The following is a 22,973-nucleotide window of genomic DNA, read 5'->3' as shown; positions in this document are numbered from 1 at the left end:
AAGACAAATGAGTTACATCCACATTGTCCTCGACTGGGATAGAGTATTTTCTACGAGCATCAGATCTTTGGAGAGGCATGATCTGAAATACAATCAAATAGAATTAGAAGAGATTTCAATGCTCTAGACTCTATAGCCCGATAATAGAACACAAGAAAAGGAAATATTCCTAAATACCTCGTAGCCCCTCCCTTATAAGTGTAGCGCGCTACACACCAATAAAAGAGACTCTAATTGACATGACTTTGTGGACACCCAATGACCATTAACCTAGGTTCTGATACCAAACTTACCACGACTTGAACCAGGGCCTAGTCGTGACGGGTATCTCAAGTCCGCCAAGGACCGTAGACCACCACCATTAACCTTGTCAACCAAAACACTATATATCTAGCAGTGGATGAGTTTCGAACATATAACAAGATAGATAAATCAACTGAAAAGGGTATCTAAGAATCCACAATACCAAATCCATCTACATCTTGTCCACAAAAGTCTATAAGAAACTAAACATCAACCAAAGTCGGAACATGCCCCGAACTTTAGCCAAAACCACCGAAATAGTCTAAAACATAATAAATGAAACAAGAATATAAATTAGGGTCTCCTAGAGAACGGAAGCTCGCTACTTCAATGTTGACTCACGAATAATTAAAAAATCACATATCACTATGCAAGGAAATAAAAATATCTCCAGAACCTGTATCATGTGGGGATACAACGTCCGAGGAAGGTTAGTAGGGTGAGCGCTAGCATGTAACTCAGAGAAGGGATAAAGTAATGCAGTGATCAAATCAGTCCAAAACCATTCCAAACCAATGCACACAATTATATACATATATATATATACACATAATATGCCAGGATAGGGAACAAGGTTTAGCATGAGAGTTAAAATATTAACTTGGACTATATTGCTCAAATCACCATCTATACCCACGGGCTATATAGTTTCATCTCTCACCCTATTGAAAGGGTCCCAATACGTTTTAGTCGCACGAACCGGGGTATCAAGAAAGACCGTGGGAATCTACGAACCTTCGCCAATCCAGGATACAAATATATATAGTGTGACATAAGCACACGATTATCAAGACCAACCCTCATGCCGACAAACATGGGTTTTCGGTATCAGTCCATAGGGACCTCCACTTTTACAGCTCATCTACACATCTCCTTTAACTCCAATTAAAATATTTACATTTTTCCATTTATTAAACCATGATCATCCATTAAGGCATAGACTGTTGGTATCGTTATACCAATACGTTTGCAAGCTAATATCATCATGCCATTTTAACTATCATCACTTGGGGAATCCACGACTCTACAAGCTCCAATCATTCATCCATATGGGGGAATTCACGGCCCCCTAGGTTCAATTATTCATTAGCTTGGGGGAATCCACGACCCCTAAGATTCAGTTTAAAACCATTATGTTTCATTAACCTCTATATCATGCAATAGTTCCAAAAGTAGTTTCAATATACATGTACTTATTTTTCAAAGCCAATTTCATAAAGTTAGGTTGAGGTTATTACCAATTCCAATTGCAAAATTTATTTATTTAGGGGAATCCATGACCCCCACTCCAATTCCCATATCCATGCATCCAATTAGTTTCAAAATTATCAATTCAAATCATGAATAATTCATAAGTCATGGGAAAAGCAATTCCATCAATAACATTCAAGAACCTTCAACCCAATTTCCAAATCCATCAATTAATCATATGAATAACAATTTAAACACGTTTTTTTAACAAAACAAGTTTTAGAGAAGAGATACATGCCTGGAAGTAATGAGAAATATGAAGGGAAAGCACCAATTGAAACTCTAGAAGCTAAATCTTTAGAAACCTAGTTGTTCTTGACTTGGGAAATTTGAGAGAGGGAAGAGTAGTTTATGATTGTTAAAGTGATGAAAATAACCCTCTTTAGGTGTTTTATGGTTATGGGTTTTGATTGGGGAAAGAGGGAAATAACAAGAATACCCTCACTTAATAGTGCAGAAAAAAATATTTACGGGTCACGTCACGACTGGGTACGAGTCGTTGATTAGACTCATAGTCAGGGCAGTAACTCAGGGCACCCTTATCGATTTAATCACGAGTCACATCCTACAACTCATGAACAGACCCTACAACTCATAGAGTCCTGTCGTCATCACAACAGTAGCTTTGGGCACTTATATTGGGTTGCCTACGACTTGCATACCACGACTCGTAATGAGTCATTACAACTCGTTAGGTATCAATCGTGATTAGGATAAAAACTTACGGAACTAACATTGATTTGGCTATGGATGACACTGTAATACTCATATAGAGTCTTCACGACTTGTTACCAAAGTTATACCCTAGGCAGTGAGCCCGAAACCCAGAAATTTCAGAGGCAAAAATCTGGGGTGTTACATCAGTCCACCAAGATTTTAGGGATTTCAGATTAGAATGGAGAAATAAACCATGAAATAATGGAATTTATCATAAATTAACGATGTTAAAGCTCCACAATCACCCACATTTGACTCTCTTAGGAACTCCCACTTTTTAGGGTTTAATATTCTAGAAAATGGATAGAAATGGTAAGAAATCGGACTAAGTAAGTATTTATACCCTTCCCAGGTGCTCGGGTATCACCTTGTGCCTAACACTCCAGTCGCTTACGTGATCAATAGATTGCTTACGCAATATTTGGCTGCCTAAGCAAGTGTTGCATACACGACACTATTATCGCTTACCCAATAACCCTGCCACTGCCAAGCTATTCGCTTATGCGACCAAATGAGTCTCTTTAGCGATACTTGTTGGGGTTTTCCAGAGCGTTTAGGAGATCAAGTGCATCGCTTAAGTGATGCACCAGCACCAGCTGAGACTTGGACAAATCTTTGCTAAGCCTTTGAGATTTATTCAGAATCCCCTATACGCAAATGGACAATGTTATCCTATTAAACTTGACGTTCCAAACTCAATAGAACAGTCAAAATTTCTATCCGAGGTCATTTCAATAAAAATGGGTCCCACACCCACTTGTCATTTTTCTTAACTTCTAACCAATAGCTCGAAATAAGCCTGAGAGCCTCGAAGCTCGAACCAAGAGTCCACCTAATATAAAATCAACATTTCAAAGTTGTTAGAACAGTCAGAATTGGCGTACAAGGTCGTTTGACTAAAGTGTTCACTCAATAGCCAATTTGAAATAGTGAAGGCTCCAAAACAGGAAATTGGTTCTAAAAAACAAACAAACTGCCGAGTAATCGAACTGTCAGTTTCAACAAGTCATAAATGACTTGGGGCAGCTATAGGAAATCTCTAAACAGTAAAAATAAGAGAAAATACAAAAAATGACATGAAGGATCATTACAGGTAGGGGTGTACATAGGTCGGATTGGTTCGGTTTTTATTAAAAAAAAAAAACCAATCTTGTTGGTTTATTAAAACTATAAACCAAATCAAACCAACATAAAATTGATTTTTTCGATTTAGGTTTTAGTCGGTTTTTTTGGTTTTTTAGTTTTTTTGGTATTTTTAATAATCTTTAGTTTTTACAATTATATTGTAATCGAAGACTAGATCAAATATGTTTTCACTCATGTACTAACGAAAAATCACAATTATGAAAAAATGAGGAACAGAAAACTCTCTTGAAACTAAAAAGTGAGATGAAGAGTGAAAAGTTTAGGTTTTAAGTTTATATTGGGTTTTGGATCATTTAATTAGCAATTAATGGACAAATATTACAACTTAAAGGCCGAAATCTAAATATATATCTACATCTACTTTCAAATTATTGAAAATTACTAAAACTAGTTGAAAAAGTATTTAAAAAGTAGATTATAATTAATATTTTATGTATAAAAAAGTTCGAATATTATATATATATATATATATATATATATATATATATATATATATATATTATGTCAGTTTGACCTTTTTTTTGTCAACACCAAAACAAACCAAGAATGGTCGGGTTTTTTCTCTAGCGTCAAACCAAACCATAAGTCGGTTTTTTGTCTCGATTTGGTTTGGTTCGGCGGTTCGGTTTGACTTGATGGTTTGATCTGTACACCCTTAATTACAGGGTTAGGAAGTGAAGACGGTGGTTTCAATGGTTGTAGGTTTGGTGGGGGAGGGGTGATGGTGGTTGTGATGTCTGTAATTATGGGTTTGGGTGGAAATGGTGGTTGGGGAGGTGAATATGGTGGTTGTGGGGATGTGTGGTACCCGTGGAAGATAGGAAAAGGCATATTGATTTATTATTTTTAATTTTTTAAATAATGGTGGAGATGAATTTTATTTTAAAAATAAATTTTTAATTTATTATTTTATTTTTTATTTAATATTAGTGATTATTAATTTTAAAAATTAATTAATGAAGATATTTATGATATGACATTAATTTATATGACGTATAATTTATTTTAGGGCGAGTGAGCTATACATGCAGTAGGAGGGGTTTAAAATCTTGTATTTTGATGGGTTAAGGGGTTCAGATGACAAAGTACTAAGTAAAGTAGTCCACTTTACAAACTCGGAAAATTACAAATTAAAACCCAACCCACTTGTAAACAAATATCCCTAATTCCCAAATTGAACTGTTATTTAACTTCTCCCAAAATTAAACCGCATCTCTAAGACGGTCTCACTTAATTCCATTCATTGTGGAGGTTTTGTTTTCACTTTGAGGTGCTCCTAGACGAATACTGAAGTTAACCACGTTAATATATGATTGTTGTATTTTGGGTTCAGGATATCTGCCAAGAAAAAATTGATTTTCAGTGGGTTAGGACTTTGGTTGTATTCTTTTAAACCTAAAGCTCGTGGATTAGCTTATAAAATTTATTGAACCACTCTAAATTCTAAGCTTAAATTTGAAATAATATGTTAAAGATAAAAATTATGAAAAAGTTCATCAAATATTTATAAATCACATCACTATAGACATCTTTATGTATAAAATATTTTTAAAAATTGCTAATATCAGACTGATTTTATTCGATTTGACTTTTTTTAATTTAAAACCAAATCAAATCAATTGAAGTCAGATTTTTTTCTCCAATACCAAACACTAATCGATTTTTTTTTTGAGTTGACTCAAGTTGTGGGTTTGATGTTGTTTAAGATTTGATTTTGTTCACCCATTACCACCTTTGTAGCCAACAACTTGGTATGAACAAAGACAAAAACTTAATCACCTTAATGTCAGGAGCCTAGCTAATCTAAGTATATAACAGGAAAATTTCATAAATCTCCAAACATCTTTATCATAGTTACTTCTTCTCCCACTATTTAAATTAATTATATAAAATCTCACAATAACCCGAGATACATGTTGTAACCCTCAGATACATCGAATACATGCAACTAAACCTGATACATGTTGATCATACATGCAACTAAACCTGATACAAGTGGATACATGTGATGTATTTGAAACTACACTATATCTCCGTGTCTGTACATGTATCTTCATCTATAAATGTATCCACCTCAATATTCAATGGGATATTATCTAAAATTGAAAAGTAGGGGGAAGGAGTAATTTAGCTCCTATGTAGTGGGATTTATGTTCGGTTTACTCATAATAATATGAACGTGGGGGGAGTAATAAGGGAGAAATGCAATTTCCAAGATTAGTGAGTCAGCTCAGAAATGAAGTTAAACTTCGTCATATGTGCAAGCATTAACCAAACTTAAATGTTCCCTACGGAATATCAGCTTTGTGATAGTAGCAACGCCGGAACACGTCTAACTCTTATGATTATTCAAATCAAACGGTTCTGTTAACATTCATCATTTGGGGATTGTAATCTTAACCACTATATTTAGAAAATCCTTCTACTACTGAAGATAATATAACCATTGGCTATGCTTTAGCAACGGAATCTTTATGCACAGCAGTGTTAACCTGTCTGGAAAGGTAAGCTTCATAGATTTCTACAACTAGCCTGGGATCCTTATCCACGAGTTCTTTGTATTCTTCTCGCTTGCTCAGCTTGTCCATGTTTTCCATGATCAATGACAGGGCTGCATCAATCAACTTCTTTGCATTGTGCTGGTGAGCAAATGCATAGTTAGGAAGTGAGTTCTCCCAGTTTAATTTAGAAATTAGAAACTTCTCACAATATGTCTTCAAATGCTTCACTTGGTATTTTTCTGCCAAAACCAGAAGGTCACAAGCCATAAGCTCATCCAGGCACGCATCAGCAGTGTATAAATAGGTCACAAAGGCACGAAGTGCATCATATGACACATCACTGATTTTAATTGTGCCGCTGAGGCTTTCTTCCATCTCATTTTCAAGCATAGCTCTAAACACCGGGGACCGACTGGCCTGCATGGGAATATCAAAATTTGGAAGTGCAAAATTATTTCAGATATTTTGGCACTAAACCACTTTAGTGAAAAATAACAATTAAAACAGTAAAGGAATTGCATATAAAAAGATATAAAGAACGAGGACAGTAATTCCTATGGTTTTCAAATCCTGAGATCATATCATCTAAGCAGAAAAGATAAGACTCAACAATTATGAAAACGAAAAAAAACAATATTAAGGAAAAACTTAGATTTCCTGTGGCGAAGAACATAACAAATCGATCATGAAATACTGATTACAGATATAATCTTAGCTATGCTACCGTTCACCCACATTCAGAGTTTCATCATGATGATTGAGTGGAAGATAAAAGACTCCAAAAAGCCAGAAGAATACCGACATGATCATGCAAAATGTGCCCCTAACACGTGAATAAGCTTTTGGCAACTTGCAAAATTGTCGAATGTGGCATATCTTTCAGCTATCATGATATAGATGGAACATATTGCACCAAACAGTGTACACGTGATCCATTTATAGAAAAAAGTTCAAGTAAGAAGCAATTTGCTTCCCCTTTTGTTTAGGGATCAGTCTAACATCACATTCTTCAATATGCTAAAGCGAATCATGCTACAAGAATATTATGTTCAAGTGTAAATGTGCGGGTATGGTCAGATTTTAGGTGGGTTGAGAACGGGTTAAAACCCAACCCGCTCATATTCTATACTGGTAAAAGACCAGTGGGTAATTAATGGGTGGAATAAAAATGGCTTACCCATATTTAACCCAAATTTCAAGAAACATATGAACAAAATGTTTCTTTTCATTTGTTTGGAGGTCGAGGATTATGTAGAAGGTAGTTAGGTGATGCCGTACTTCTAGTTGCATCATTTAGGTACCGTGCAGTTTCTTTTCTCCTAAGTGTATTGATATCTATTGTTACACTTGTTTTCTACATTGCTATTTTGTTGTTCTCTTCTTTTCCTTACTTTTCTACGTAGGTTACATTCCTATTGAGCCGAAGGTCTATCGAAAACAACTCTCTACCCACAAAGATACAAGGTAAGGTATGCATATATCCTTCCCTCTCAAGACTCCACTTGTAGAATTATACTGGGTACGTTGTTGTTTTGTGAACAAAATGTGAATTACCCTAACACGCTGCGGAATGAGGCTTTTGAAATTTGTTGACGAGACAGGCATGAACCAAAAAGATAGGTCATTTTTTTTGCAATTTATATTAATGATAATTCTTTAAATTTTTTGTTATAAAAATCAGTCCATGTATATAGTCGAATCAACTATGTTGCTCATACTCTTCAAACATGTCATCGAGTGAGATAGGAGCGACTTATTTTTCACAACACTACTTGGCAGTCACGCTACACAACACAACTTCAACCTCACAAACACACCAACGGCTAGACAAGTATAAAGCAACATATAAACAGTAGGAACACAACAGTTTACAAGGAAAAAGTCCCAATCCTTTTATTAACACCTCTAAATACAAAAAAGAACACCCACAAATTTTTCTAAGGCATAGAACAACTCTCTAATGCCTTAGAATAACTCAGAAATAATATAAAATCTGCACACATGCAGTAACACTGGCAGCATGCCAGGCACATGACTTTACATATTTAACCAAATAAAACTAAGTACAAACCTGAGTTATCCTAACATCTGGACACATTTGAATTTCGAACATAACTGCCCCATGTGCCATGCCTTACCCGAATTTCCATGTCTTTCCACACTTAGAATATTTTCAGCTTCTGCCGATGCCATGCCTTCACCATGCAGCCTTGCCTAGCGATGCCACTGCTTGCGCTTGGGGTGTCAGACGTATGTCCTTGTCCTCTGGACCTAAGACTGCTTTGTCATCGCTCCAACACCTTAGTCATTACTAACATTTAGATGCTATAGCCACATACATTGTTTCCACAGCCAAGCCAATGTGCACTTGACATACCTCGCCGATAATCATCTTTGAGACTGAGGGTCTAACAAACCACATGCACAGCTGAACTCAACGTCCTCGTTGAGACAGTTTTGAGGTATTTCTCGATTTGCTTGTCAAACTGCCACAAATTCTGACTTTTCTCCCAAACTGCATCTTCCACGTTTTTGCCCTTCCAATTTACAAGAAATTGTCTTTGTATTATTGTTGTATCCAACAACCAGATGATCAACAACAGCAGCATACCCAGTGTATTCCCACAGAATGGGGTCCGGGGAGGGTAAAATGTACGCAGTCTATGTCACTACCTCGAAGAAATCGAGAGGTTGTTTTCGATAGATCCCCGACCCAGGACAAAAGTAAGCAAAGTCGTAATAAAACATAAAACAAGATGAAATAACAGAAATAAGACACCCATAAAGTAGTACTATACACTATCAAACTAAAAGCACACACCTCACTCAAACCCTCCCAACTAGAAACTCTAACCTATGTGCAAAGCCTACGACTACTAGCAAGGCTACACCAAAGCAGTCTTATCTACTGGATACGACTCACCCACCCACACCCTAATTCGTGTCCTCCATACCTTCCTATCTAGGGAGATCAAGTATCTTCATAATCTTGGTTGCATACTGTTTTGGGTTCAAAGAGAGAGCTCGCTTCAAGCCGTTCCTTCCCGGATCATCAACATCTTCATAATGTAGTTTCAGAGAACTTATATAGAAAGTGGGATGAATTTTCAATCTTTTTCAGCGAGTTCAACTTGTAAGCAACATCAGCCATCCTCTCAACGACTTCAAATAGACCGTCACACCTTGGAATCAATCCTCTATGCCTCCTTTTACTCACAATCTGTTTCCAAATTTGGTGAATGAGCTTAAGCAGCACTTTGTCTCCGACACTGAACTCTACTGCACGCCTATGCTGACCAACATACTTTTTCATGTGTTTCTGGGTTTTAGCAAACTGTCTTGCGCCTTTACAAGCATCTCATGTTTGTCATTTGCATAACGGTAAGTAGCTGGACATATACCATGACTCCTCTGCATTACAACTTCAAAAGGCGTCATAGGTTGCATGCCTAAAACAAGTTTGAATAGACTCTTCTCTGTTGCCGACAACTTGTGCAGATTGTAGCAAAACTGTGCTGTATCTAACAAGTCTTCCCAATTTCGCTGACTCGCCACATAGTGCCTCAAGTATTCTTCCAAGTGGTTGATTCTTTTCGTCTAGCCAACAATTTGAGGATGATTGATTGTTGAAAACTTCACGTCGGTCCCCATCATAGTAAACAAAGTCATCCAAAATTGACCAGCACACCGTGCATCCCTATCACTCACGATATCACTTGGCACACCAAAGTACTTCACCACATGCTTAGTAGAAAAGGTGGCAGCAACATCAGACGAGCATACAATGGGGGCAGCAATGAAGTTAGAGTATTATGAAAACCCATCTACCACCACCACCACTATGATCGATGCATTACCATCAACTTCAGGGAACCCAGAAATAAAGTCCATAGAGACATACAACCATGTCCTTTCAGAAATAAGAAGAAGCTGCAATAAACCTGCCTCTTTCTTGTGTTCAGTCTTGTCCATTTGATAAAGATAATAAGTCTTCACGTAAGCTTCTATATCGTCCTCCATATTAGGCCAAAATTATACACAGGACAATAAGGTTAACATATGTTTAACACCCAAATGACCAGCCCAACACATATCATGTGCTTTTTCCAATAGGTTCTTACGCAATCCACCTCCTTAAGGTACCATGAAAAAGCAGCACTTTTGTCTCCGACTTTGAACTCTACTGCACGCCTATGCTGATCAGCATACTTTTTCATGTGTTTCTGGGCTTTACGCAAACTGTCTTGCGCCTCTACAAGCATCTCATGCTTGTCCTTTGCATAACGATAAGCAGCTAGACATATACCATGACTCCTCTGCATTACAACTTCAAGGGACGTCATAGGTTGCATGCCTAGAACAAGTTTGAATGGACACTTCTCTGTTGCCGCCGACTTGTGTATATTGTAGCAAAATTGTGTTGTATCTAACAAGCCTTCCCAACTCCGCTGACTCGTTGTCACATAGTGCCTCAAGTATTCTTCCAAATGGTTGATTCTTTCCGTTTGGCTATCAATTTGAGGATGATTGGTTGTTGAAAACTTCAGGTCAGTTCCCATCATAGTAAAAAACAGAGTCATCCAAAATTGACCAGTAAACCGTGCATCCTTATCACTCACAATATCACTCGGCAAACCAAAGTACTTCACCACATGCTTATTACAAAAAGTGGCAGCAACTTCAGACAAGCATACAAGTAGGGCAGCAATGATGTTGGAGTATTTAGAAAACCTGTCTACCACCACCACCACCATGATAGATGCATTACCATCAACTTTAATAAACCCAGAAATAATAAAGTCCATGGAGACAGACAACCATGTCCTTTCAGGAAAAGGAAGAGGTAGCAATAAACCTACCTCCTTGTGTTCAGTCTTGTCCATTTGACAAAGATAACAAGTCTTCACGTAAGCTTCTATATCGTCCTCCATATTAGGCCAAAATTACACACGGGACAACAAGGTTAGCATATGTTTAACACCCGGATGACCAACCCAACGAGTATCATGTGCTTCTTCCATTAGGTATTTACGCAATCCACCACCTTGAGGTACCACATCCCCCTACCCCCAAAAAAAAAAATAATAAAAGAGATCATCCTTGATCCAACACCTCCTAATTGTCCCATCTTGAACTTGACCCATCAACTTGACATATAATGAATCAAGTCTAGCACACAAACTTCTTCCATCTATGAAACCAGTTTTAAATCGAGAAATAGAATACATAGCAACACATACCTCTTTTCGACTCAATGCACCAGCAACTTGGTTGCGTTTTCCTGGTTTATGAACCCGCATAAAGTCATATTCTGCCAAGAACTCGTACTTTAGACTTTTAACTTTTTTGGCGTCTTGAAGAAAATATTAGCAACATTATTAGTCCACACCACAAAGCGAGTACCCAACAAATATATCCGTCAAGTTTGCAAACAATACACCATTGCCACCTTCTCTTTCTTATGAGTAGAATACCACTGTTTCGCATCATTTAATTTTCGACTTTCAAAGGCCACCCGATGACATTCTCGAACAAACACTTCCCCAACAGCCTTATCAGATACATCAGTATGTACTTTACTTCAAATAGCAAATCAAAATCATGCAACTTCAATATAGGCTCCGAAGCAATGACCTCCTTCAAAGTATGGAACCCACATCACATCTATCAGACCAAACCCACTAAACATCTTTCTTCAACAAATTTGTTAAGGCTGTTGTGTTCTTTGAATAACCAGCAATAAACTTTTGATAGCACTTAGCCATCCCCAAGAACGACCTCAAGTATTTCACCCCACTTAGTGCCTGTCAATCAACAATGGCCTACAGTTCATTTTGGGTCCATCCATTGGTTCTGACTCAAAATGCACAAGAAACTTCACTTCTTTTTGAGCAAATTAACATTTCTCCATCTTAACATAGAGCTTGTACTCCCTCAAACGAGACAACACTAGCTTCAGTGATCATAAAGAGAGAAACTACAAATGACTGTCGTCTAAGTATACCACCACAAAATTATCAAGGTACTTAAACAACACATCTTTCAGCAAGTTTAAGTTAATTTTGTTACATCCAAACTGTAACATGATGCCTATGTCATCTAAGTATGTCATTTCAGTTACCATGGCGTAGGATGCGACGATGATAACCGAAAGTTGGACTGGAAAACATAATTTGATGGTGATACCGCTAAGAGACTTTGAAATTGTACTTGAGATTAATTTCCTAAGGAGGTATCGCTTTGGTCTTTTTCCTTACTTTGACGGAATGATGATTATGGAGGAAGCTAATCCAAGTTTTATCAAGGTTGTTTATCCTTATGGAGAAACTGAGAGGGTGAAATACAAAACCCCCCATAATATCCACTATTTCTATTGGAAAAAGGACTAAAGAAGGGTAATGAAACTTTTCTTGTTGCCATGATAGAAGTGAAACCGAACGTGAAGGTTAAAGCGCTTAATAGCGGCACTAGTGCTAAATCAGTTTGCAGGTGTGATGCCTCCGGAATAGCCTATGGTGTTTATGCCAAGGAGGGATATTGATCATAGAATCGAGTTGCTGTCAGGTTCAGACACCCCCGCACAAGCTCCTTATCGGATGACTTCAAAAGAGTTGTCTGAGTTGCACAAACAATTGAATGAGCTTCTGGATGTCGGGTTGATTTAGCCTTTTAAGGCTCTTATGGTGCTCCTATTTTATTTCAAAAGAAGCATGATGGATCAATAAGGATATATGTTGATAACTGGGCTTTGAACAAGATGATGATGAGGAACAAATATCTTGTCTCATTGTTAGAAGATCTTACCCATTGGTGGAAAATCTTATCGAAAGATTGAGTCGGGCATGCTGGTTCACAAAGCTTGATCTTCATTGGGTTATTGGTAGATGCGGATAGCGGAGGGTGATGAGCCTAAAGCTACATGTGTCACTAGTAGAGGCGTATTCAGGTTTTAGAGATGATGGATGCATTATTATGAAAGTACTTTGAGTGTGGTTTCACAAATCTATATTTAAATTTTTCAGAAAAATATAACATTGTTATATATGATCTAGGGAGAGAAGCATGGGTTCACATAAACCCGGTGACCCCACCTAGATATGCCCCTGGTGACTAAGTACGACTCATATGAGTTTCTTGTTATGTTGTTTGGGTTAACAAACGCCCCGACGACTACCTTCTGTAATTTTATGAATGATGTGTTGTTTGAGTGCCTGGATAATTTCGTGGTGGTACACTTAGACGACATAGTTATTTATAATTGCTCTCTTTATGATCACTTGAAACATTTGGAGCTAGTGTTGTCTCGTTTGAGGGAGTACAAGCTTTATGTTAAGATAGAGAAATGTGAATTTGCTCAAAAAGAAGTGAAGTTTCTTGGGCATTTGGTGAGTCAGAGCCAAGTACAAATGGACCCAAAGAAAGTGCACGCTACTATTCAGTGGAAGGCACCAAGTGGGATTAAGGACTTGAGGTCATTCTTGGGACTAGCTAAGTACTATCGAAAGTTTATTGCCGGTTATTCAAAAAAGAAAGCAAACTTAAACAGATTTGTTGAAGAAAGATGTTAAGTGGGCCTGATCCGATAGATGTGACGTAGCGTTCCAAACTTTGAAGGAGGTCATTGCTTCGGAGCCTATATTGAAGTTGCCTGATTTTTAGTTGCCATTGATGCATCCGACAAGGGTATTGGAGTGAGGTCATTTGGTGGCCTTTGAAAGTCAAAAATTGAATGATGCAGAGCAGCGGTATTCTACTCATGAGAAAGAGATATTGGCAGTGGTGCATTGTTTGCAAATTTGGAAGGCATATTTGATGGTTACTCGCTTTGTGATGTGGACTGATAATGTTGCTCTACTTTCTTCAAGCACAGAAAAAATTAAAGTCCAAAGCAGGCAAGCTTGCAGGAGTTCTTGTTAGAATATGACTTCATGTTGGAGCAATTGTTGATGCATTCAGAGGCGGATCCAGGATTTGGAAGCTCCGGGTGCCACCCTATTTTGAACAATAACGTACACTCCGTACAATATTTTAGGATAGTGGAGTCAATATTCACAGAGTAAACTATAATTATATATATATCAACAAAAGTTGGTATAGCATGAAGGCTTCCCTAGTTGGTGTCATTAAGGGTTTTGTTAAAAGGGGTCAGATCGATTTTTTAATGAGAAAGCAGAAAGTATAACGCTAAAAAATCAATCTAAAAAAGAGTCCTAAGCTGGGTTCGAACCCGCGCTGCTGGTCATCTCAACCACTTGCACGTCAGCTCACTTTGTAGTGTGGGTGCCAAGCATAATAATTATACGTTAAACTGATACATATATACAAATATACACATAAATATTCAGGGTTTCGAACGAGAAGTGCGGGTGCCGTGGCACCCCCATCCACCTACATAGATCCGCCCCTGGATGCATTGAGTTGAAAAGAAGTATTGGCTGTTATGTATTCTATTTCTCGATTTGGGACTAATTTCTTAAATAGAATCAGCCGGGGGTCTTTCGGAAACAGCCTTTCTACTTCATCAGAGGTAGAGGTATGGACTGCGTACATCTTACCCCCCCCCAGACCCCACTAAGTGGGAATACACTGGGTTTGTTGTTGTTGTTGAGAATCAGATTGTGTTCTAGACTTGATTCATTATATGTCAAGTGGATGGTTCAAGTTATATCAAGGACGATCTCCTTTATTTCATTGGAGGGTTGGGTTTTTTTTTTGGGGGGGGGGGGGGGGGGGGGGGTGTCGTGATACATCAAGGTGGTAGATTCCGTAAAGACAATGAAATAAGCGCATGGTACTCCATGAGCTGGTCATTCGGGTGTTAAACGTATGCTAACGTTGTTGTCAGACAGGCTTTCTAAATACTCTAACTTCATTGCTGCCCAATTGTATGCTCGTCTGAAGTTGCTGCCACTTTTTTTATAAGCATGTGGTAAAGTTCTTTGGTGTGCCAAGTGATATTGTGAGTGATAAGGATGCGTGGTTTACTAGTCGATTATGGATGACTTTGTTTACTATGACGGGGACTGACCTAAAGTTTTCAACAACAAATCATCCTCAAACTGATGGCTAGACGGAAAGAATTAACCACTTGTTGGAAGAGTACTTGAGACACTATGTGACAGCGAGTCAGCAGAATTAGGAATACTTGTTAGATACAACACAATTTTGCTATAGTCTACATAAGTCGTTGTCAATAGAGAAGAATACATTCAAACTTGTTCGAAGCATATAGCCTATGACACCCCTTGAAGTTGCAACACAGAAGAGTCATGGTATATGTCCAGCTGCTTAGCGTTATGCAAAGGACAAGAATGAGATGTTGGTCCAAGCGCAAGACAGTTTGCGTAAATCCAAGAAACGCATGAAAAAGTATGTTGATCTGCATAGGCGTGCAATAGAGTTCAACGTCGAAGACAAAGTGCTTCTTAAGCTCACTCCCAAAATCTGGAAAAAGATTGTGCGTAAGAAGAGGCATAAAGGATTGATTCCAAGGTATGATGATCCATTAGAAGTCGCTGAGATGATAGGTGAAGTTGCTTAAAATTGAACTTGCCGAAAAAATTGAAAATTCATCCCACTTTCCATGAAAGTTTTCTGAAACTACATTATGAAGATGTTGATGATCCGAGAAGGAACGAGTCAAAGCGAGTTCACCCTTTAAATCAAAAACCAAGACTAAGAAGACACTTTTATCACCAGGTTGCTGGAAACAGCAAGAATACGAAGACAAAATTTCTTGTACATTGGAAGGGCAAAAGCGAGGAAGATGCAGTTTGGGAGAAAAGTCAGAATTTGTGGCAGTTTGACAAGCAAATCGAAGACTACCAAAAACAGTCTCAACGAGGACGTCAAGTTCAACTGTGCGGGTGGTTTGTTAGATCCTCAGTCTCAAAGATGATTATTGACGAGGCATGTCAAGGTGCACATTGGCATGGGCTGTGGAAACAATGTATGTGGTTGTAGCGACTAAGTGTTAGTGTGCAACTAATGACTAAGGTGGTGGAGCGATGACATAGCAGCCTTAGGTGCAATGGGCAGGGACATGGGTATGACATCTCAAGTGCAAGCAGTGGCGTCGGCTAGGCAAGGCTGCATGGTGAAGCAATGGCATCTAAAGAATCTAAAAATATTCTAAGTGCAGGAAGGCAAAATTCGACCAAGGCATGGACTGCTTAGGTGCATGGCACATGGACAGTTATGTTTGAAATTCAAATGTGTCCAGATGTTAGGATAACTCAATTTTGTAATTAGTTTTATTTCGATAAATATGTAAAGTCATGTGCTTGGCATGCTGCCAGTTGTAACCATTGTGAAACTGCATGTGTGTAGATTTTATATGTTGTTTGAATTATTCTAAGGCATTAGAGAGTTGCTCTATGCCTTGGAAAAATTCGTGGGTATTCCTTTTGTATTCTGAGAGATTAATAAAATGATTGGACCTTGTTCCTGAAAACTATTGTGTTCCTATTGTTTACATGTTGCCTTATACTTGCCCAAGTGTTTACGTGTTGATGTGTTTGTGTGGCTGAAGTTGTGTTGTGTAGCGTGACTGCCAAGGCCCAAGCAGTGTGTTACTTAAAATAAATCACCCGTCTCAACTGGTTCTCACATGGGTGCGACAACATTTTTCCAGAGTTTGATAAACATAAGTTGAATGAAGGGAAAGAAAAAAGCAAAGAACAAAAAAGAGTTTCTTTTCATATTCTTAGATTTTTACTAGTTGTTTCTTTAGCCTTGATTATTATACTATATTTTTGATATTTTTGCTTGTTGCTATTGCTTTCTTTTACATCTTCCTTTGAACCGAGGGCCTATCAGAAACAATCTCTCTACTTTCTTATGGTAAGGATAAGGTCTGCGTGCCCTCTACCCTCCCCAGACCCCACTTATGGGATTATACTAGGTTTATTGAATATTGGAATAGAAACGGAAAAGGCATAAAGACACTCTCAAAGGCTCAAACTTGTACCGAAATATTAATTACACACTTATTCATTACAAAGGTCTTATGACCCCCCAACTGATATGGCAAAAAATGTAGTTCACTCTCTTAGAGAAAATGAAAAGCCACGTGAAGATTTAAAATCCATTTTTATACTCCCTCTATTTTTAAAAGAATGACTTACTATCCTTTTTAGTCAATTTAAAAAAGAATGACCATGTCCTTCTTTGGCAACACTTTAATTCCAATTTTCCACGTAGCATGTTTAAGACCACAAGATTAAAAGGTGTTTTGATACATTTGATATAACTTTAATTGAAGACCACAAGATTCAAAAGTTTCTTTATTTTCTTAAACACCGTGTCAAGTCAAAACAAGTCATTCTTTTTGAAATGGAAGGAATAGTATTTATTTTACTAAACATATTATTATTTCCTTTTTCATTTTTGTTACTTCTTCCTCATTAGACCACATTTTTTTCCAGTTTGTTTTTCCAATTTTCTCCTTTTGTATTTTTCCAGAAACCAGCTAACGATGGAGCAAAGATGAGGTGGAACTACCGCCACCATCTTCCAAAGCAATAGTATACTACCGACTGAGAATCACGGTCAGCCACCATCTCTTTCTCCTCTCTGCAGACGTTCCCTTACCAAAAAATTTATCTTTGCTGCCTTCGGAGTTCACTACCACAATAGTACACCGTCAATGGAGTCCAACCGACTTTACACAAATAATTTTCCAAATAGTGGCGATGAAGCTCTGGGAGAATAATTCAAGGGATATTATAACTTCATAATACTAATTTCTTGTAAACATTGAACTTTTGAAAAGCAATTATTATTTGTTTATGGAACCAAAACAATGTGACTACTAGCTATAGTTTTTCCATTAAAGGACCAATTGTAGATTTTTTTTCCCAATGCTTTTGCAGAGATTGATTAGTAGAGTTTCTTCAGCCAAAGGTCTATCGAAAGCAGCTCTCTACCTCCCAAGATAGGAGGTAAGGTATGTGTATATTCTACTATCGCAAAACCCCACGTACGAGACTATTCTGGGTATGTTGTTGCTGTAAATTGATTAGAAGAGTTACTGCATATGTCTTCTGCTGGTCTGATGGAATTTTCTGATTTGACAAGGTGTCTTGGGGTTTGGAAGAAAAGAAAGAAGGATAAAAAAGTGATTTTTCTAACTAGGCACGTGCATTCACCACATAAAGATCTGAGATGACATTTTTAGGGTGTAAATATACAACAACAACAAAGCAGTATATTCCCACCTAGTGGAGTCTGAGGAGGGTAAAATTTACGCACTCCATACCACTACCTCTGAAGAAGTAGTGAGGCTATTTCCGATAGACCCCCAGCTCAACAAAAGGACAGTAAACAAAGTCGTAATCAAACATGAAACAAGATAAAATAACAGAGATACGACACTCACAAAGTAATACTATTCACTAACAAACAAAGGCACACACCTAGAAACTCCAACCTATGTACAAAGCCCTAAGACTACTAGCCAAGCTACACCATCCTAACTACTGACTACGACTCACCCACACACACTAGCCCTCTATCCTAATTTGTTTCCTCCATAATTTCTTATCTAAGGTCATGTCCACTGTAAGTTGTAACAGCTCCATGTCACGTCTAATCACCTCTCTCCAGTATTTCTTCGGCCTACCTCCACCCCGCCTAAAACCATCCAAGGCTAACCTCTCATACCTACAAACTGGGGTATCAGTGCCCCTCCTTATCACACGCCCAAACCATCTCAACGACTCAACCTCACTTCCCGCATATTGTCCTCCACCGACGCCACTCCTACCTTCTCCCAAATAGTCTCATTCCTAACTCTGTCACCCTTAATAAGTCCACACATCCAACGAAACATCCTCATTTTCGCCACCTTCAACTTTTTGATGTGAGAGTTCTTGAATGGCCAACACTCCGCTCCATACAGCATGGTCGGACGGACTGCAACTTTATAGAATTTGCCTTTAAGCTTGTGAGGCACCTTCTTATCACACAAAACTCCTGAAGCGAGCCTCCATTTCATCCATCCTTCTCCAATACGGTGAGAGACATCCTCATCAATCTCTCTATTTCCCTAAATTATAGACCCCAAGATACTTAAAACTATCCCTCTCAGAAACAACCTGCGAATCCATCTTCACTACCACCTTGTCTTGCTGTCTCGGGTCATTAAACTTGCATTTCAAGCCCTCCGTCTTGGTCCTACTCAACCTGGACCCTTTAGACTCCAGTGGTTGTCTCCAAACCTCCAATTTATCATTAACACCCCTACGTCTCATCAATCAAAACTATATCACCTGCAAATAACATACACCAAGGCATCGCTCCTTGGATACATTAAGTCAACACATCCATCACCAAGGAAAATAAAAACGAGCTAAGAGTTGATCCCTGGTGCAACCCTGTCTTGACAGGGAAATGCTCTGAATCTCCTCCCACCGTCCTCACCCGTGTCTTCGCTCCATCATACATGTCCTTAATCGATCTAATGTAGGCACCGGGACCCCTCTCGCCTCCAAGAATCTCCAAAGAACCTCCCTAGGTTCTTTGCCATACAGGACCCCCACAAAGAATAAAAGTATAATTGGTAATTCAGGACAAGTTTGAGGGTGGTTTTATGTCCTTTTAATTAAATGAGAATTGTTTCTATGTCTTTTCCAGAATAGAAAAGATAAACTGGTAGCGATAAATCTGATCTTTGATATTATTTACAAAGTACCAACTACCACGTTGAGTCATTACCTAGTAATAATGTAGTATGCAGTAGCTTTTAAGTTAAAGTTACAATATAAAGTAATCTACAAAGAACCAAAGGAGGAAAAACACATACCACAGGCCACTGTTGTCAAGAATGAAGCCTACCCACTTTGGGAGCAGTATATTCTATCCATATTTTACCTGTAAATTACCTAATTTTAAGTGGGAAATATGGGTCCAGCCGATATTTAGTCATTTACCCATCTCCCAATGCTACTCAGCCAACCCACTCAAATATAGGCGGGTGAAAAATGGCTCTAAACTACCAGCACTAGTCAAAAGGAACCAGTATGAGTCTAAATGACATTTTATGGCATGATTCACATTGTAGATCAGCTATAAAAGTATTTCAAATGGAGTGAGTCTGAAATTGAAATGTTATGTATAGCTGAAGAGTAGTGACGTTAAAGTCTCTCTTGAAATGCACCTAAACCTTGAAGCTCAGTGAAGTTCAAGTTTGCTTAGGTAGCCCTTTGGACAGATACAAAGGCGCTAAGGTATGCACCTTGTCTTTCTCGTAATATGACAGTAAGAGGATAAAAAAAGGTCATCCCGGTGTACTAAAGCTACCGCTATGCGTGGTGTCCGGAGAAGGGCCCCACCACAAGGGTGTATTGTACGCAGCCTTACCTTGCATTTCTGCCAGAGGCTGTTTCCAAGGTTTGAACCTGTGACCTTCTGGTCACATGGCAGCAACTTTACCAGTTACTCCAAGGCTCCCCTTTCATGACAGTAAGAGGATAATATTAGAAAATAAACATAGTTGAGGAAGTGATACTAATTGTTAGGAAAATATCATGAATATATATTTTCTTTCGAGGAAGAATATCATAACTAATTTGTTTTGATGAAGAATATCATGAATAATTTGTTAAGAGATGAGGAATAGACTAAAATTGTTGCTTTCTATATAAATCGGAAATTTAAAATGGTTCTTGAACTTGATTGAGCGCAAACATTTTGATTGATAGTAGCTTTGTCACTTCGGTTGTCCAACTATTATTGTTCGTCTTTATAGTTACTTCTTATTCTTATTTTTATTGCGTCAGCAACTTTACTGGCTATGGCCCTGGCTTTTAGTTGTGCTTTGCGCTTAATGACACAGCAGACCTTAGTGGCTTTCTATGATTTTGTCTTTGACAAGCCTGATGGGAAGCATAGACACTTAGTCCATCAACTGCAACTTTTGATATGTTCTGGCCTTTAAGCAGTAAAACTATAAGTCATAATATGAATTTCTTTACAGACTTACACGTTCAACTTACAACAACCAATGCACTAGCGATATGCAGATTTTGAGAAACCTCAAAACGAAACACCTAACAGAAAACAACCCTAGATAACTTTAGCCTCCGGTTCACTGATAACAGTCATAGATAGTGGCAACCAAGCCCACAATATACATTCCGATACATAGAGCCAAGGAGTTCCAGGTCTAGCTAAAACTACCAGCACTTCTTTCCTTTCAAAAGCACTTGATCGAAGCAACGTCATACCCCAACAACTTCTACAACATTTTTCCCTTATTTTGTTCACAAGGGGCCACAATATGGAAACAATTCACCTTTTCTGATCTAAAATTAGAGTACTATTATAGTTGTAACAGTTGTAAAATACACTACATGGCTCAGATTTTCCTTTAGTGCTTGTGACATTGATGATTCCATCTAATCGTTTCTTTATAGTACATATACTTTAGTTTCCTCTCCTGTTGATCTCGACAAATGAATCAACTATGCCCAAATGTAAAAGTTAGTCGGGCCAACTCTACAAACTCACTCTATCCATCCATAGTTAGACTAGTTTTGCAATGGTCGTCAACACTAACTCCTTCATCCGGACTTGGACCTGATGATTCCATTTGACATTTCCTACTCAATTCCTAAAAAAGTGGTGTTTTAGCCATTCTATTGTGTTCCTAAATAAGTGGTGTTTTAGCCATTCTATTTTGATCCTAAATAAGTGATGTTTAGATAATCAAGAAGACATTAACAATGTTCTTCCAATTTTACCCTCCTTTAAATAACTACACTAAATAATTTCATCCTTTTCAAAGTATTTATTAATATTTTAAGTTAGTCAAAATACTCTTCGTATTCAAGGAATGAGTTAGTTACAAGGGATATGCCCAAGCTAAAGACACCATTTATTTAGGAACGGATTGAGTAATGAATTATTCTCAATATATCAATCAACTCAAAATTAATTCAGGTCGACTATATGAATTATTTGTATCTACTGTTAGACTACGTCTACACTGATGGTCAATCTACCAGAATACTATTCATTTATGACAACAATTTGAAAAAAATTCATCAAATATCATGAAAATGGGTACTAACCAGAACAGCGCGATTTGCAGGAACAGGAACAGGGTGAGGGGTAGAGTTGCCAGATTCATCATGAGAAGCAACCAAAACGACGTCGGAGAAGAAAGGCGCAGTGCGTTGTTGTTGATGGAGATGATGGAGAGGGTCAGATGGAGCCCAGAAACGGAGGAAGTTAACTTTAGCTTTAAGGTCTTCGATCTCACGTTTAAGCTCTTCTTCAGTCTCGCTAGCTTCTTCGTAACACTCCCGGCACGTCCCGGCGTCACGTGAGCTGTAATCCTCCTTACATGAAACGCATTTCATTCGAGCGTCTGATGATGTTTCTTCTTCATCGTCATCATCGTCTACTCCGAAGTCTATTGACGGCGTCGATGATCGCCGCCGGTGATGCCGTCTCATCCTTTTTTATTTTTAATTTTTACTTACTTTTTTCTGCATCTGCTGCAGCATCACTTTGTGTAGTTTGATTTTTGTGCGTGTTTGATATGCAAATAGGAAAATAATTTTTTAGGGTGTACATTGTTCGGGTAAAAGTTATTTCAAACCATATAATCGAATTAAATCGATTAAATAGATTGATTTTTTGTAATTTGATTTTGCATTTTTTAAAGTTTTGATAATGATAAAGGTCTACTTTTAATTCTTTTTTAAAATAATGCAAAATAAGTCGATTTTGTAAGTTGGATAGTTTTATGTTTATCGTCTGGGCCTTGAACCCATCAAAAAGTAATATTTTGCAGTCTTTGACCGTTGACTTTGATTATATGGCAAGGTCATGGTGATTAGGATAAAAAGAGTATAGCCACACGTCTGGAGTGCGAGTGGAGGTCAATTTTTAGCCAATTTTATATTAAAATAATTTTAAAAAAATAAAAAAGGGTTTTTTTTTCCCTCCATCTTTTTAAATTTAAAAATATTTTTAAAAATTTAAAAAAAAGATCTTTTTTTTCCTCCATCTTTTTAATTTAAAAATATTTTTAATATTTTTAAAAAT

The 22,973-nt window shown here is 37.8% G+C and overlaps 1 protein-coding gene across 1 annotated transcript; it reads right to left on the bottom strand.

Annotated features, from left to right (window-relative positions):
- Positions 1–5,650: 5,650 nt before the first annotated feature.
- On the bottom strand, positions 5,651–22,600 carry LOC107858422 (BTB/POZ domain-containing protein At4g08455). The gene is made up of 2 exons (XM_016703071.2): positions 21,992–22,600; positions 5,651–6,335 (listed from the first exon to the last, which is right to left on the bottom strand). Exons 1-2 carry the CDS (start codon positions 22,376–22,378, stop codon positions 5,868–5,870), a joined length of 855 nt encoding a protein of 284 aa, XP_016558557.1. The 5' UTR covers positions 22,379–22,600; the 3' UTR covers positions 5,651–5,867.
- Positions 22,601–22,973: the final 373 nt, after the last annotated feature.

The sequence above is a fragment of the Capsicum annuum genome, chromosome 2 (assembly GCF_002878395.1).
Source record: "Capsicum annuum cultivar UCD-10X-F1 chromosome 2, UCD10Xv1.1, whole genome shotgun sequence".
In the NCBI taxonomy this organism is placed as follows: domain Eukaryota; kingdom Viridiplantae; phylum Streptophyta; class Magnoliopsida; order Solanales; family Solanaceae; genus Capsicum; species Capsicum annuum.
The sequence above is the reverse complement of the archived record's forward strand: the minus strand, read 5'-3'. Positions and strand labels throughout refer to the sequence as shown.